Raw genomic sequence first — 13,479 nt, forward strand, 5'->3', positions numbered from 1 at the left:
ATCTGCATGCTTCAAACTTTTTAAAATTAAGTTTTATTTCAATTGCCCTGTTCTCAAAGGTAATTCAGGATGCTTTTCCTTTGTGTCTGGTACCTTATGAATACCATAGCATATGGAATTTTTGCGAGATGCATACCAAAGCCCTCACAAAGACCTTTAAAATGAGCCCAAACTTGTTTATGAAATGTTTCATGGTAAGAAGTTATTATTGAAAAACACTCAATATTGTCCCTTATTACCCCATTTGACAGTATATGCAGCACTCTTTGACAGAGGTGCTAACTGATGAGCAAGCTACAGAGGATTGGTTTTGTTTTCTTCTGCCCGATCTTGATTTGATTAAGAGTATCCTTTGTTGGCGGGAAAATAATATAGGAGGTAAACCTTATTATTGGCAGACATACTGCATTGATTGGATTTTAAATTGCTCTAGAATGAGGAATAGTTAGTTGAGTATATAATTGTTTTGCCTCTTTAATAGTCACTGCCTCCCCTTCAGGTTATTCAACTGTGCCATACATAACTGTCTGCATACCGGTATTATGGGCTGCTATCCATGATAACTGGCTTTAAAATTTAATATCCAGGTCTTCTGAAATAAATGAAGCATATGTTTCTGACATTATTTTATGAATTGGTATTGTATTACTTTAGGTTAATTATTTTGTAAACTGGATTTAATCATCGTGGTTTGTTACCTATTTCAATGGAGTTTGAGTATGATTATGAAGAGGAAGATCCTGCTGATTATTATGAATATGTGAGTATATTTTCTATCCATACATATATATATTTGTCAATAAAAATTGATGATTTTCATTAATTTTGTGTAGTAAGCAAAAGTAAGGTTTAGCATGAATTTACTGATTCTAAATAGGCAAAATAGGTGGCCATTCTCATTATCTCTATTTTAGGTGTGTGGAAGTTTTAGGCAATTTAAATTAAAAAAGCAAGCATGCATGTTAAGCAAAATTTTTTAATGCTTAAATTTTTCATTGCAGTTGTTGTCATTGCCCAAGCATTAACAATAAATTCACCAGAAGTTGCTCTAGGAGTTGCTCATATGTATGCTTAAATAATTTTTTAAATGCTCCTGTTTCTCTTGAATTTATGCCAAAACTAAATAGAATTTTTCTTTTTGTGTGTATTTTAACTATTATTTTTTCAAAATTATGTTGTAGATAGAAATAAAAAATTTGAAAACTAATGGGTTTTCATTTTCAATTTCAATAGTGGTTCCATATGATTGGTGATAAAATTTCTATTTCTAATTTGAAACTTATTCCTAGGATTATGCTGATCTCAGCCAAGAGATTGGCTTCCTAGAAGATGATGAAGAATGGGTAGAAGAGAATGAACAAGAAGGTAATGGGGAGGGCGGGCTGAGTGACTTGACTGCTGCAGAGTTGCTGGAGTTTTGCGTGTGGCCAACCCTGTCCTCTACAGCTCCACACCTTACAGCTCTTCTGTTGTGGGTGCTCATCTTTACCTTGGCTACTCGCTCAGGTAGTCATGGAGCAATAATATAAAGTTTAAATTAGTTGCAATGAAATAATAATTATACCCTCAACAACTGAAGAATTTCATGGCTTCAAGTGATTACAAAAGATGAGTTAATATTTATCAAGTATACCGTAGCTTTTATTGATTCAACACATTATGTATATCTCTCATGAATTGGCAGAATAAAAATATGTCTCATAATTTCAACCTATAAAAATGAAGCATAGGAGTGGTTCTAATTAGTTATATTGTAACCAAAGATGAGTTGCTATTTATCAAGTATACTGTTGCTTTTATTGATTTAACACATTATGTATATCTCTCATGAATTGGCAGAATAAAAATATGTCTCATAATTTAAACCTATAAAAATGAAGCATAGTAGTGCTTCTAATAAGTTATATTATATACCAAACCACTCTTGTTAGGTGCTAAAACATGTCACAAGCAGTATTTTTGCTCTATATGCATTCTGACATTGCAACTTGTACAAATGTAATTTCCGTTAAATGTCATTGATGCCCTGCAACAGTCAATTTTACTTCTCAATGGCTTCATATAAATATTTTACTGTACAGTCCTGCAACTAACTCATTGTTATAACATTTGAGAAGAAAAGTATCACAATATAAAGGAAAATTAATTTCAAATTATTTGTGAGTTTGTTTCCTAAAATGCAATAGTTGATATTAGATATTCACACTATTTGGTTGGAATAAATTACCAATGCATAAATCGGTATTTAGTGTATTATTTATTATGGCAGTGCGTGTACCGGCTTGCGTAAGCCACGCTCTGAGCTGCATCAGTGGCTGTGGCCTGGCATGGCAAGTGTTTGGGTGGCGGTCCCTCTACTTAGGTGGCCAGGTGGTGGCCGGCTGCCTGAGTGTTGCTGTAGTGTCACTGCTGTCCAAGTTGCGCGTCTCGGTGATGCAGCGTGCATGGCCGTGGCTTATCACGTTGCTCTGCCTGGCATACCTCCTGGTCTGGTGAGTCCAGTTTCTGTTGCTGTACCTTCATAACCTGTACCTTTAACCCTCTAACGCCGTATGTCACTCACGGATCATGACTTTTAATTTCAATTTTATATAACTAACCTTCATAACTTGCTCAACCCTCTAACGCCAATGTCAATCTCCCAGACTTTTAATTTAAATTATATGTAAACTATTGACTGCAGAAACTTGAGGCCAGTTGTCCGCTGCAGAGAACATCTTCTACAGAGAACAATTTCTAGTTGGTGACTACAGTACATTTTTTTCCTTGCCTTACCTGTATTGTTTATTCCTCCTCACTTTATAACAATCCTGATCATAACAGAACATACCATATTTACATGTAATATTTTAGCTGTATGCCTGCTGTTGCTTATGAGTGACATGTACATATGGTATTTTATTGACTTCTGATGTCAATTGTTCCCCCTGATGGACATGTTATATATTTTTTAATCATGAAATTAAATTTTACATGGGATAGATATGGTGCTATTGCATTGCAAATGAAACAAAAACAATGAAATTGAAATTATTTCTTCATGACTTCGTATTTCAGGCGGTAAAAGGTTAAGTACATGCAGCAGAAAATTTTTTTGCCTGTGATTGTTGTGCACAATTTTAAAAGCCGTCAGTAACAGGCTGACAAAGTTATAAACTTGTAAATATTTTTGATATTTCGGCAAATAAGTGCATAATGACTAAAGATTATGGCTGGTTTCCAAAGTTTAACAGTAAAAATTATTCTCTGGTTTTAATCAAGTTTGCTCAACTTCTGCCAGAGTATACCTACCAACAACTCAGTTATGTGCACAAAAACTCGCCTATAAAGCATATGAACATATATTTTACAGGTGTGCAAATGACATATGATGTTGTACAAGCTGTTATTGTGAACTGAACATACAGAAAGGTAATATTCCTTATATTATCAACGTTCTCTATGGTGTAATCATAACTTCAACTTGTTTCAAATTTTCTATTTCATTGTAAATTTACTTTTCAAAGTGCACCTTTGTGTGTTTGTTTTACTATTTTGTTCAGTGTCAACCATTGTTGTTAACTTAGTTTAGTTTTCAATGCTGATTTTCCTGTTCCAGTGAACTTTGGTGGGTGGAGGCGACAGTATGGCATTCCATTCGCGGCGCTCAGATGATCATCCTAATGAAGATCTTATCCTTTGCTCACGACACGTTCTCAACAAGCACGAGCAATGATGGTGATAAAAAATCGCTTCCTGAATCTCCTCAAGTAAAACAGTCTTCACCTATAGTCCAAGATGATCATTCAGTTGATGGTGAGACCGACTCTTTAGATGACACTATTTCTGCAAATTTAGAGAAACCAGCTTTCGACAATCCTAAAATACAACGTCCAACAAAAGCCAACAGTGTGTCAGGTGATCTCTCTGCTTCTACAGTGAAGAATTCTAGCCATGCAGACTTAGTCAATAGAAAAATTCCGAATGCCAGGTACAAGTCTAGTCATTCATCTCAATCAGACACTGAGCAAGTCTGCGTTGCTGCTGCGGATGCAAATCTGTCATTGTGGTGCAGCGTTGGTCACGGCGTTGAGTTTTGTGGGTACCTGCTGCATCCAGGCTCCCTAGTGTTCGGCCCCTGGTGCTCCGTGGACACATACCGTCAGATCCTGCAACCCATGAGCTGGGTTAGTGGTTCCATCAGGTGCAGCTATCAAAATAATTAGGAATTTATTGATGTCAGCTACACGGCCGATCAACGATCTTGGGCTGCCCATGTAAGGAGGTAATGATTCTTCATTATTTTATCTACTTTATGAAGAGCTTGGCTCCAGTTTGTTTAGATTCAAAGCTTTTGAACTATTACGGTATTCTATGTTAGCCCAAGTCACAACCTAAACTGTAACTTTAACATCAGTTAAAACTTTGTTGTTAGTTTAATTAGCATACTGTATTTTTCACAGTGAAATATAAAATGAACCTACATTAGTCTTAATTTTTATTATTTTTATTATATATAGACACAGTATGTTTTTTGAGACGATAATTTTATGTTCAATATTATTTTGTCATAAATCAACTCAAAAGTCCATAAAACCAGTTATGAAAATATTAGTCATTGCTTAAAGCCTACAGTCTAGCGTGTGACACATGGGGGGCCAAGTCCATAGACTTTTCTCTATTTTGTCAGGTTGTGCGCCAGTTGATCTTTTAGCTCATTAAGTTGACTCAAGTCTTGACATTCTTAACAAATGAAGGCTGGTAATGAAGGAAAAAATATCAAACCCTCAAGGTATATATAATTTTAAAGGCAATATTCAAATCACAAAAATTTTTACATACAAAAATTTTACACAAAAGCACTGTGGTTTTTTTTCTAACACACTTGTTTATTTTTGTGCACATGTGTTTTTTTTTCAATTGCGAATAATCTAACTTTTCAACTCAAAACTAGTAGGTAAAGCTTTACAAGCCTGGCAATTTTTGAGTATATTCAATACTAGTAGTATTCATGAGGTTTGGTGTACAAATTTTCTAGTGCTAAGTTCAATTCTTGAAAAAATATGGGGATAACTGATTTTTTTTAGAGTCCAAGACTACAGTTTTAGATCACTATTTACCACTGATTATAAAAGAGCAAATTCTGAGTGTTTGTTTGCACTAATCCCACGCTTTGTGTAAATGATAAGATGATACGAGTCATACGACTGTAGCTATTAATCTAGTTTGAGCTTTTAGTGTTGGATTCTGGTACTTTTATTGCACTTTTTAGCTTTGCTTCACAGACACGGTGAGTATTTCATAAAAGATGAGCAACACAAGCTCATCCTTTGAGCCTCTTTCTATGTACGTGTTTAAAACATGATTTTTGAGTGTTTGTGGAGCCTCTTCCCTGGAACTGGTCAGTTTGGGTTCATCTAAAAATGAGCTTGCATGTTTTTAGTTTTCATTTGACTTCAGTTGGATACGTGCCGATTTTCCTGGTTTTCTTTCATTGTTAAAGCGACAGCATACATTTGAATTATTTAAATCATTTCTGGTTATATCAATTCAACATTCAACATGCTTGAAACATGCATGCTGATTGTGATGCTATCTTGATTGCGATTTTCCCTGGTTTATTTATCGGATATTTCTTATAAAGTTTTGTTTGAGATTAGGTGTGACTAGATATGATGATAATTGCTTATGAGTTACCTACGTCAAGTTTATCATAAACAAAATCTTTGCTTTTGTTGGTGGTTCGTTGCATACAAAAACATTACTTATGGAGTTTCAGTGACTAAGTGGAAAATATGAAATCCTTTTTTGTGGACTTTGGTATTACAAATGGAGTTTCATTGACTAAGTGGGAAATGTGAACCCCTTTTTAGCGCATTTTCTCATTTATGGAAAAAATGCACTATTGTGCTCGCCATATCCGTCTGTCTGTCTGTCCGTCCGTCTGTCTGTCCGTCCGTCTGTCTGTCCGTCCGTGACCTCAAGTTTTCGTCGACGAGAAAATGCGCTCTCTGTCACTCACTGCAGTGAGTACTGAGTTATATTTTTTCTTGGACTTTGGTGCTACAAATGTCACCTTATACTGGTGCCAGTTTTGCGAGCGCGGCGTGATATTTTTGTGTGCGTTTTTCCAAGGGCAATTCGATCCATTCATGCACGTTTTTATGTGGGCTAATTTTGTGTGATGTGTCTTACGCGGTCGGCCACAGAACTTGGCGTGGCTGCTTAAAGTCTTCGGCAACCTCTTCCTGAGCTGCACCTGCCTCATTGCCTCCACCTGCCTCGCTGCCTGGCTTGTGCCTGCCTCATCAGCCAGGTAAGTTGCCTCCACCTGCCTCGCTGCCTGGCTTGTGCCTGCCTCCTCAGCCAGGTAAGCTGCCTCCACCTGCCTCGCTGCCTAGCTTGTGCCTGCCTCCTCAGCCAGGTGAAATGGCTCCACCTGCCTCACTGCCTGGCTTGTGCCTGCCTCCTCAGCCAGGTGAAATGGCTCCACCTACTGCCTCGCTGCCTGGCTTGTGCCTGCCTCCTCAGCCAGGTGAGTTGCCTCCACCTGCCTCACTGCCTGGCTTGTGCCTGCCTCCTCAGCCAGGTGAGCTGCCTCCACCTGCCTCACTGCCTGGCTTATGCCTGCCTCCTCAGCCAGGTAAGCTGCCTCCACCTGCCTCGCTGCCTGGCTTGTACCTGCCTCCTCAGCCAGGTAAGCTGCCTCCACCTGCCTCGCTGCCTAGCTTGTGCCTGCGTCGTCAGCCAGGTAAGCTGCCTCCACCTGCCTCGCTGCCTGGCTTGTGCCTGCCTCCTCATCCAGGTAAGCTGCCTCCACCTGCCTAGCGTGTGCCTGCCTCGTCAGCCAGGTAAGCTGAGGCCACCTGCCTCGCTGCCTGGCTTGTGCCTGACTGCACTGAGGGATCTTCTCTGCAACTCCTCTACCATATCAGAGTCAGAAGGAATAGTGGGTGGAACTGTGTGGCTCTTAATTTGCGTGTTTCTTTCATTTTTCAGTTGGGTGTTTGTCAAGTAGTGTGGAACTGCTTCTCGATTATCACCATGCAATTTTCCCTAAGATTATGTAATTAATTTCATTGATCGCCTAGTGTTTTGTTGCAGATGGTCTCTGGCATACCGTGACGCGCTATCGTTCCGCCTGAGCCACTACTTCGTGTGCCACATGAGCGAGGCCTCGGCCCTGCTGGGGGGCCTGCACGTGGGGCCCGTGGCCCGGGCCCACCACATAGAGCTTCCTCGATCCATGCTCTCCGTCGTCACCTATTGGAATGTCCCCATGCACACCTTCCTCAAGAAGTGTGGGTGCTGCGCTGTACATGTAGTCCTGCGCTGTACATGGAGTCCTGCGCTGTACATGTAGTCCTGCGCTGTACATGTAGTCCTGCGCTGTACATGTAGTCCTGCGCTATACATGTAGTCCTGGGCTGTACATGTTCGATTAGATGGGCGGTAATTCTGATTTCGATTAAATTATACCGTATAGAACGTAGTTGAGGGTGAATTGATAACTTTCTTGATTGGAGCGTCGGTAATTTTGATATTAATTATACCGTATAGAACGTAGTGTGAGGGTAAAGTAATTAATAACTCGAGTTATTAATTACTTCACCCTCAAACTACGTTCTATACGGTATAATTTAAATCAGAATAACCGACGCTCTAATCATGTAATCCTGCTGTCCCTGGGATGCTTTGGTGCTGTACCATGTGGTTAGGAAACATGTCGTCCCTAGACGTGACATGCATTTTCATGTTTCGGTGACTTTTACTTCATCATTTTATTCCATATATAGACGATGGTTGTTCAACCTTATCCTAATTTTTTGCCCTCTAATTTTGAGGAAAACCAATTCATCATCAGCACGTGCGCAATTTTAGAGATAAACAAAACGATTTAAATAGAACAAATATCCATCATAATCATCTTATCCGCTGTCTACTATTTTTATTCATCACGTATTACAGTATAAGTAACTGTGCACTTGTCCGCATCGCACTATTTTATTCATTACTGTACTATTTTACTAATTACTTTACAAACATTTCTACTAATTTCTTTACAAACTTTTTACTTATTTCTTTACAAACATTTTTACTAATTTCTTTACAAACTTTTTACTAATTTCTTTACAAACTTTTTACTAATTTCTTTACAAACTCTTTACTAATTTCTTTACAAACTTTTTACTAATTTCTTTACAAACTTTTCACTAATTTCTTTACAAACATTTTTACTAATTTCTTTACAATCTTTTTACTAATTACTGTTTCATTGTTCTCAGACGTGTTCATGCGGGTGCGTGGTGCTGTGGGCGTGTGGTGCGCAGTGCTGTGCACCTACTCCACCTCGGCCGTCATTCATGGCCTCAACGGGCAGCTGTGCCTCGTGCTCCTCAGCCTCGCCGTCTACACCCACGCCGAGCACCGCCTGCGCCTCAAGCTGGCATCCGCCTTCAGCGCCTGCGTCCTGGCCAGACCTTGTGGCCTCTCCTGCACCCACCTTAATAAGGGTGAGGGGTGGTGGGGGTAGTGACCTTAATAAGGGTGAGGTGTGCTGGGTGTAGTGACCTTAATAAGGGTGAGGGGTGCTGGGGGTAGTGACCTTAATAAGGGTGAGGGGTGGTGACCTTAATAAGGGTAAGGGGTGATGGGGGTAGTGACATTAATAAGGGTGAGGGGTGGTGGGTGTAGTGACCTTAATAAGGGTGAGGGGTGCTGGAGGTAGTGACCTTAATAAGGGTGAGGGGTGGTGGGAGTAGTGACCTTAATAAGGGTGAGGGGTGGTGGGAGTAGTGACCTTAATAATGGTAAGGGGTGCTAGGGGTGGTGGCCTTAATAAGGGTGAGGGGTGGTGGGGTGGTGACCTTAATAAGGGTGAGGGGTGGTGGGGGTAGTGACCTTAATAAGGGTGATCCTGCACTGACCTTAATAAGGGTGAGGGGTGGTGGGGGTAGTGAGGGTAGTGACCTTGATAAGGGTGAGGGGTGGTGGGGGTAGTGACCTTAATAAGGGTGATGGTGCTGGGTGTAGTGACCTTAATTAGAGTGAGGGAGGATGGGGGTAGTGACCTTAATAAGGGTGAGGGGTGATGGGGGTAGTGACCTTAATAAGGGTGAGGAATGAGTGTGTTGAGGGTAAGAAGTGACCTCATCAAGGGAGAGAATTTGGACAGTGAAGACTCATAAGTCTGACAGAGGCGCGGTTGTCTTGTGTAGGTGAGGTGTGGGGGCATTGATGTCCAGAAGGTTAATCCTGCTAGGGGTAGAGGTTTGTAGATTAAATTGTCTGATATCCAAAACATAATGTGTATATCGGTAAAATTTTGCTAAACAATGTAGTTGAAATAAGTTGAGGACACACCGATAAACTTGTAAGTCGCCGAAGTGCAAAGGCTGTATTCGATGGACGTTGCAGGTTACAGCGTGAGTAGCCTGACGATCAACACATTAATGGGCGCGCTGTGCATGTGGCATCTCGCGTACCTCGGCGTCATGTTCGACTCAGGACCTGACAGCGTGAGCGGCTACAGCGTCGGCCACACCCTCGCCAAGTGGGCGAATCTTGGTTATGCCAGCCACTGGGTCGTCCTGGCCACTTATGTCTTCACTTCTCTGGTCTAGTGGCTGCGCCAGCCACTGGGCCAGGGTCGTCCTGGCCACTTATGTCTTCGCATTTCTGGTCTAGTGGCTACGCCAGCCACTGGGTCGTGCTGGTCACTTATGTCTTCGCTTCTCTGGTCATCCAGGGAAGCGATCCTCATCCCTTCGCTTCCTGGCTCATATTATAGAGGTTTCATGATGCTGGTGTTGTATCTTTTTGTAAATGCAAATATATATAAGTTCAACTTTGACACTGCGTTAGTGTTTTGAAAAGATGAAAAGTGGAATCAACATCGGGAAACTTCTTACTGCGAATATACACATTTCTTCCTATTTCTTTAACCTGAAGTTTCTATATGAGTTTGAGTCATGTCTCGATACGAGTTATTTAAAAATGTTTCGGGATATGCGATGGGGTGTTTAATGAAGTAATTTGATAAGTATAACTCAAACATTTGTTTCACGGAATCAGCAAAACTATGGGAGCCTCCAATTTGAAAAAAAAACGTTCCATTGAAACGTTCATTTTTTATTACCGTACACATTTCATATGTGAGTAAGATTGAATTATTGAGAAGATGTAATTCCTGCATGCAAATTGCTGTTATATGAGTCTCCTTGAATTTCCAATTAACATTCGCAGTTGCTACTTCCTTGCTTGCGAGTGGTAGCTGCGATGGAGTATACGACGTTCGTTTAATTGGAACTGCCTCGACCAGCGCATGTACAGCACCGTAGATAATGTCTCTACGTGAGCACATGAACAAACTCATTAGTACTTCTTTAACCCGCGGTCCTTTCGATTTCACTCGTTATTTCACGATGAAACTATGCCGCATTCTTGTAAATCTAAGAGGTCTTTAGTTCCAACTTTAATGCCTTGTAATTTTTGTACCAGTGGTGTCTCGAAGTCATCTGGTCACAATGCAGATGGCGAATGAATATCCATTGGGACTATTCTGAATCGGAGCAACGTTATTATTGGACATTTAAACCTCATTTCAAGTTTTACTGGTCATGTGAAACGTTGTTATTTATGAAGAGTCATATGTTTCCAGTCATTAAATGTGATCTGACTAATTGATAGTTACCGTAAGCTTGTGCTTTTATATATATTTTTGTATCCATTATAGGCATGTATTGCGTCTGATGTAAACTGGACTTGTGCGTCAGGTCTTCGAAGTTTCAGTCGGAAACTGCAAATTATTGCAGTGTTGCATGCTGTCCATTAATGTTGAGAGTCAAGCACGTGACTTGTTGGGAACAGATGAGTGCACTTATTGAATTATTATTTTATCATTAGGGAGAGTCCGTCAAACTTTCTATGCTTGCATGCCTTGCTTGCAATTCATACCATTATTTTTTCCGATTTCTAGTTTATTAATGCTTACTAACTCCTTTTGTTACACTAACCCTAACATACGCTGAGGGCTTTTGACTGACTTCTGTAGTTATCCGTAAACTTTTTGAACACCGCAAATAATTTTTCAGTTCTCGTCATTCACTTCTTTGCTTCTAAGCCTTGCAATTTTAAATATTCAACTTGTCATTTTCCCGTAAACTCGACGCAAAGATAGTATGTATATCATTAAGTAGTCTCACGTATCATCCGTTTCTAATGAGATGAATTCTACTGGGGAGACGATTATTAAGTGGCTCGAGTAACTCTGTGCTATATCCATATTACTTGTTGCAGAAACACTTATGGGCATTTGTTTTAGTCCTAATGAAACGAAGACAATATATATTTCGACTTACACACTCCACGCTTCCAGATTCGTATTAGCGTAAAATTAAGTATACCAAAGAAGCCGACCTCTAGTATAAAGCACACTGGCTGGCGGTGCTTTTTTCCCCGTTTTGGAGTGACTTCGAAGTAACTCCCCTCAAAGAAGGAGCTATATCAAGGATCTCTTGTACAAGCTGCATAGCATAGTGACAAACCAGATATTTTTTTTACAATCAGGTCATTTTTAATTTCCTCTAATAATAGATTTAAAGCATTTTTTTATGTATGATAATACTGGTTTACATTGATATTTATTGGTATATTTATAGGACTCAAAAATGAAGTTAAGAAAGAGTCTAACTAAGTCTTTGCTTTGACACCAAGCTGTCAAGTTACTCCAGTAACGGGAAGAAAAGCACCGCCAGCCAGTGTACTGGTACTCGAGGTAGGCTTCTTTGGTGCTTAATTTTACGCTGATATGAATGTGGTAACGGTGGTGTCTTGGAGGTGGCACCACTTTGAGGGGAGAAAATTAATCCCCGAGCCTTGTTATGACTTTTCATTCTCATTGGTGCGCTTGCACTTAGTTGTTGGCAGAGGTTATTCTTCGGAGGCAAACCAGTATATTAAGGATGCAAGATTCTGCGTGCCATAATTGTTATTTCGTGCACTTGTGTCGCGCTGAGCCATTTAGTTTTATAATATTCTACTACTTGAAGACGTTACTGTACAATTAGAATATTTTTTACATGATTAGAATGTGGAAACTATGATCACGTCCGCGATGCGCGTCTCAACAGCCACTAGGTCGCCATGACGCACATACGAATACCAGCTTCAATGTTAGCATTAAGTTTTACGATCGAAACTTCGATATTATTGACATTATAGTGTCGTAGTGATAGTATAGCACCCATTGAATATTTCACGATTCTCACTGATTTTAATGTTTAACCTTATGCCTATTCAGCGTCGCCTATACTATTCGTACATAAATGCCTAGGACCGAAGAGGTTCTGTCAGGACACGAAGAGTTGAGTTGCACGGTACTTGTACCATCATATTTTTGTTGGCTCTTCTCATTTACAATATTAAACTTGCTGTTCGAATTAATTGCTTGTTTAAGAGAATCGATTGGGTAGGACTAATATTGTTAGCCGATTTTATGCCTTAAGATGCACATCTTACACAGAGCGTTTATACTCGGTTCACTGGGAAAAGTTTCACGGTAGTCAGTTTAAATATTCAAATGTAGAACAAGGTAGCCGCCCTGCTAAATTAACCATGGAATTCCGGGAAAACCGCGTAAGACTTCAGTTTCAGAAGAAAATTCTCGCTATCCTCTACAGGAACCCCAGTTCCATATTTATTTGAACGTCGCTTCGATTTTCAATGATGTATCGCAGCATGTGATACAACATACAGTGGGGGGAAATAAATATTCGTACACTTGAAAAATCGTATTTTAATGTATGTAAGTACACAAACTTAACAGGAAAAGTGATTTAAATTATGTATAGAGACGCATAGTATTCAAAAATACTATCAAAAGAAATTAAATCTCAATGCAACAAAAAACAATGCAACACGTTCACTTTTCGGGTGAAAAAAGTATTCGTACAAAACAATAAATACAAGTATTAAATTAAAATAATGCGGATTTATTGTTTTGTACGAATACTTTTTTCACCCGAAAAATGAACATGTTGCATTGTTTTTTGTTGCATTGAGATTTAATTTCTTTTGATAGTATTTTTGAATACTATGCGTCTCTATACATAATTTAAATCACTTTTCCTGTTAAGTTTGTGTACTTACATACATTAAAATACGATTTTTCAAGTGTACGAATATTTATTTCCCCCCACTGTATATATTTTTAGCCGTCTTCAACTACATTCTAAGTTTAAACGGAGTTAAAAATACTTCACTGGAATCTTTGATAGATTCTATAGTCAACAAAATGCTACTTTAGGGAATAAATGTGTTCATTGATGCAGGGAACGAGAATGGTAGCTGGAACTGTGATAGTAGAAATGGGCCATTCTGCACCATTTTAGGTAGGTAACTAGAATGTCGGTCTCTGTAGTCACGTCAAATCTAATTAAACATTTTTACCGATACAGGGTCTCTTTCCTTACCTTAAGCTACGGAAACAGATGATAATCA

The 13,479-nt window shown here is 39.5% G+C and overlaps 1 protein-coding gene across 2 annotated transcripts; it reads left to right on the forward strand.

The window, feature by feature from the left end:
- The first annotated feature begins 625 nt into the window (after positions 1 to 625).
- On the forward strand, positions 626 to 9,982 carry LOC108672941 (protein-serine O-palmitoleoyltransferase porcupine). Of its 2 annotated transcripts, XM_047885125.1 has the most exons (9): positions 626 to 760; positions 1,290 to 1,506; positions 2,270 to 2,492; positions 3,599 to 3,795; positions 4,000 to 4,166; positions 6,189 to 6,295; positions 7,084 to 7,280; positions 8,265 to 8,492; positions 9,397 to 9,982. In XM_047885125.1, exons 1-9 carry the CDS (start codon positions 707 to 709, stop codon positions 9,600 to 9,602), a joined length of 1,596 nt encoding a protein of 531 aa, XP_047741081.1. In that variant the 5' UTR covers positions 626 to 706; the 3' UTR covers positions 9,603 to 9,982. The 2 variants fall into 2 exon arrangements, with proteins under 2 accessions (XP_047741081.1, XP_018016200.1); XM_018160711.2 differs by having other exon boundaries at positions 3,599 to 4,166.
- The last annotated feature ends 3,497 nt before the right edge of the window (positions 9,983 to 13,479 follow it).

Source organism: Hyalella azteca, unplaced genomic scaffold (assembly GCF_000764305.2).
Source record: "Hyalella azteca isolate HAZT.00-mixed unplaced genomic scaffold, Hazt_2.0.2 contig16986, whole genome shotgun sequence".
In the NCBI taxonomy this organism is placed as follows: domain Eukaryota; kingdom Metazoa; phylum Arthropoda; class Malacostraca; order Amphipoda; family Hyalellidae; genus Hyalella; species Hyalella azteca.

Bases quoted from the DNA above. Each gene is read 5' to 3' on its own strand.
- LOC108672941 (XM_018160711.2), top strand. From the start codon at position 707: ATGGAGTTTGAGTATGATTATGAAGAGGAAGATCCTGCTGATTATTAT. The intron at 761-1,289 runs GTGAGTATATTT...ACTTATTCCTAG, and splicing joins CTGCTGATTATTATGAATAT to GATTATGCTGATCTCAGCCA. The intron at 2,493-3,598 runs GTGAGTCCAGTT...TTCCTGTTCCAG, and splicing joins CTGGCATACCTCCTGGTCTG to TGAACTTTGGTGGGTGGAGG.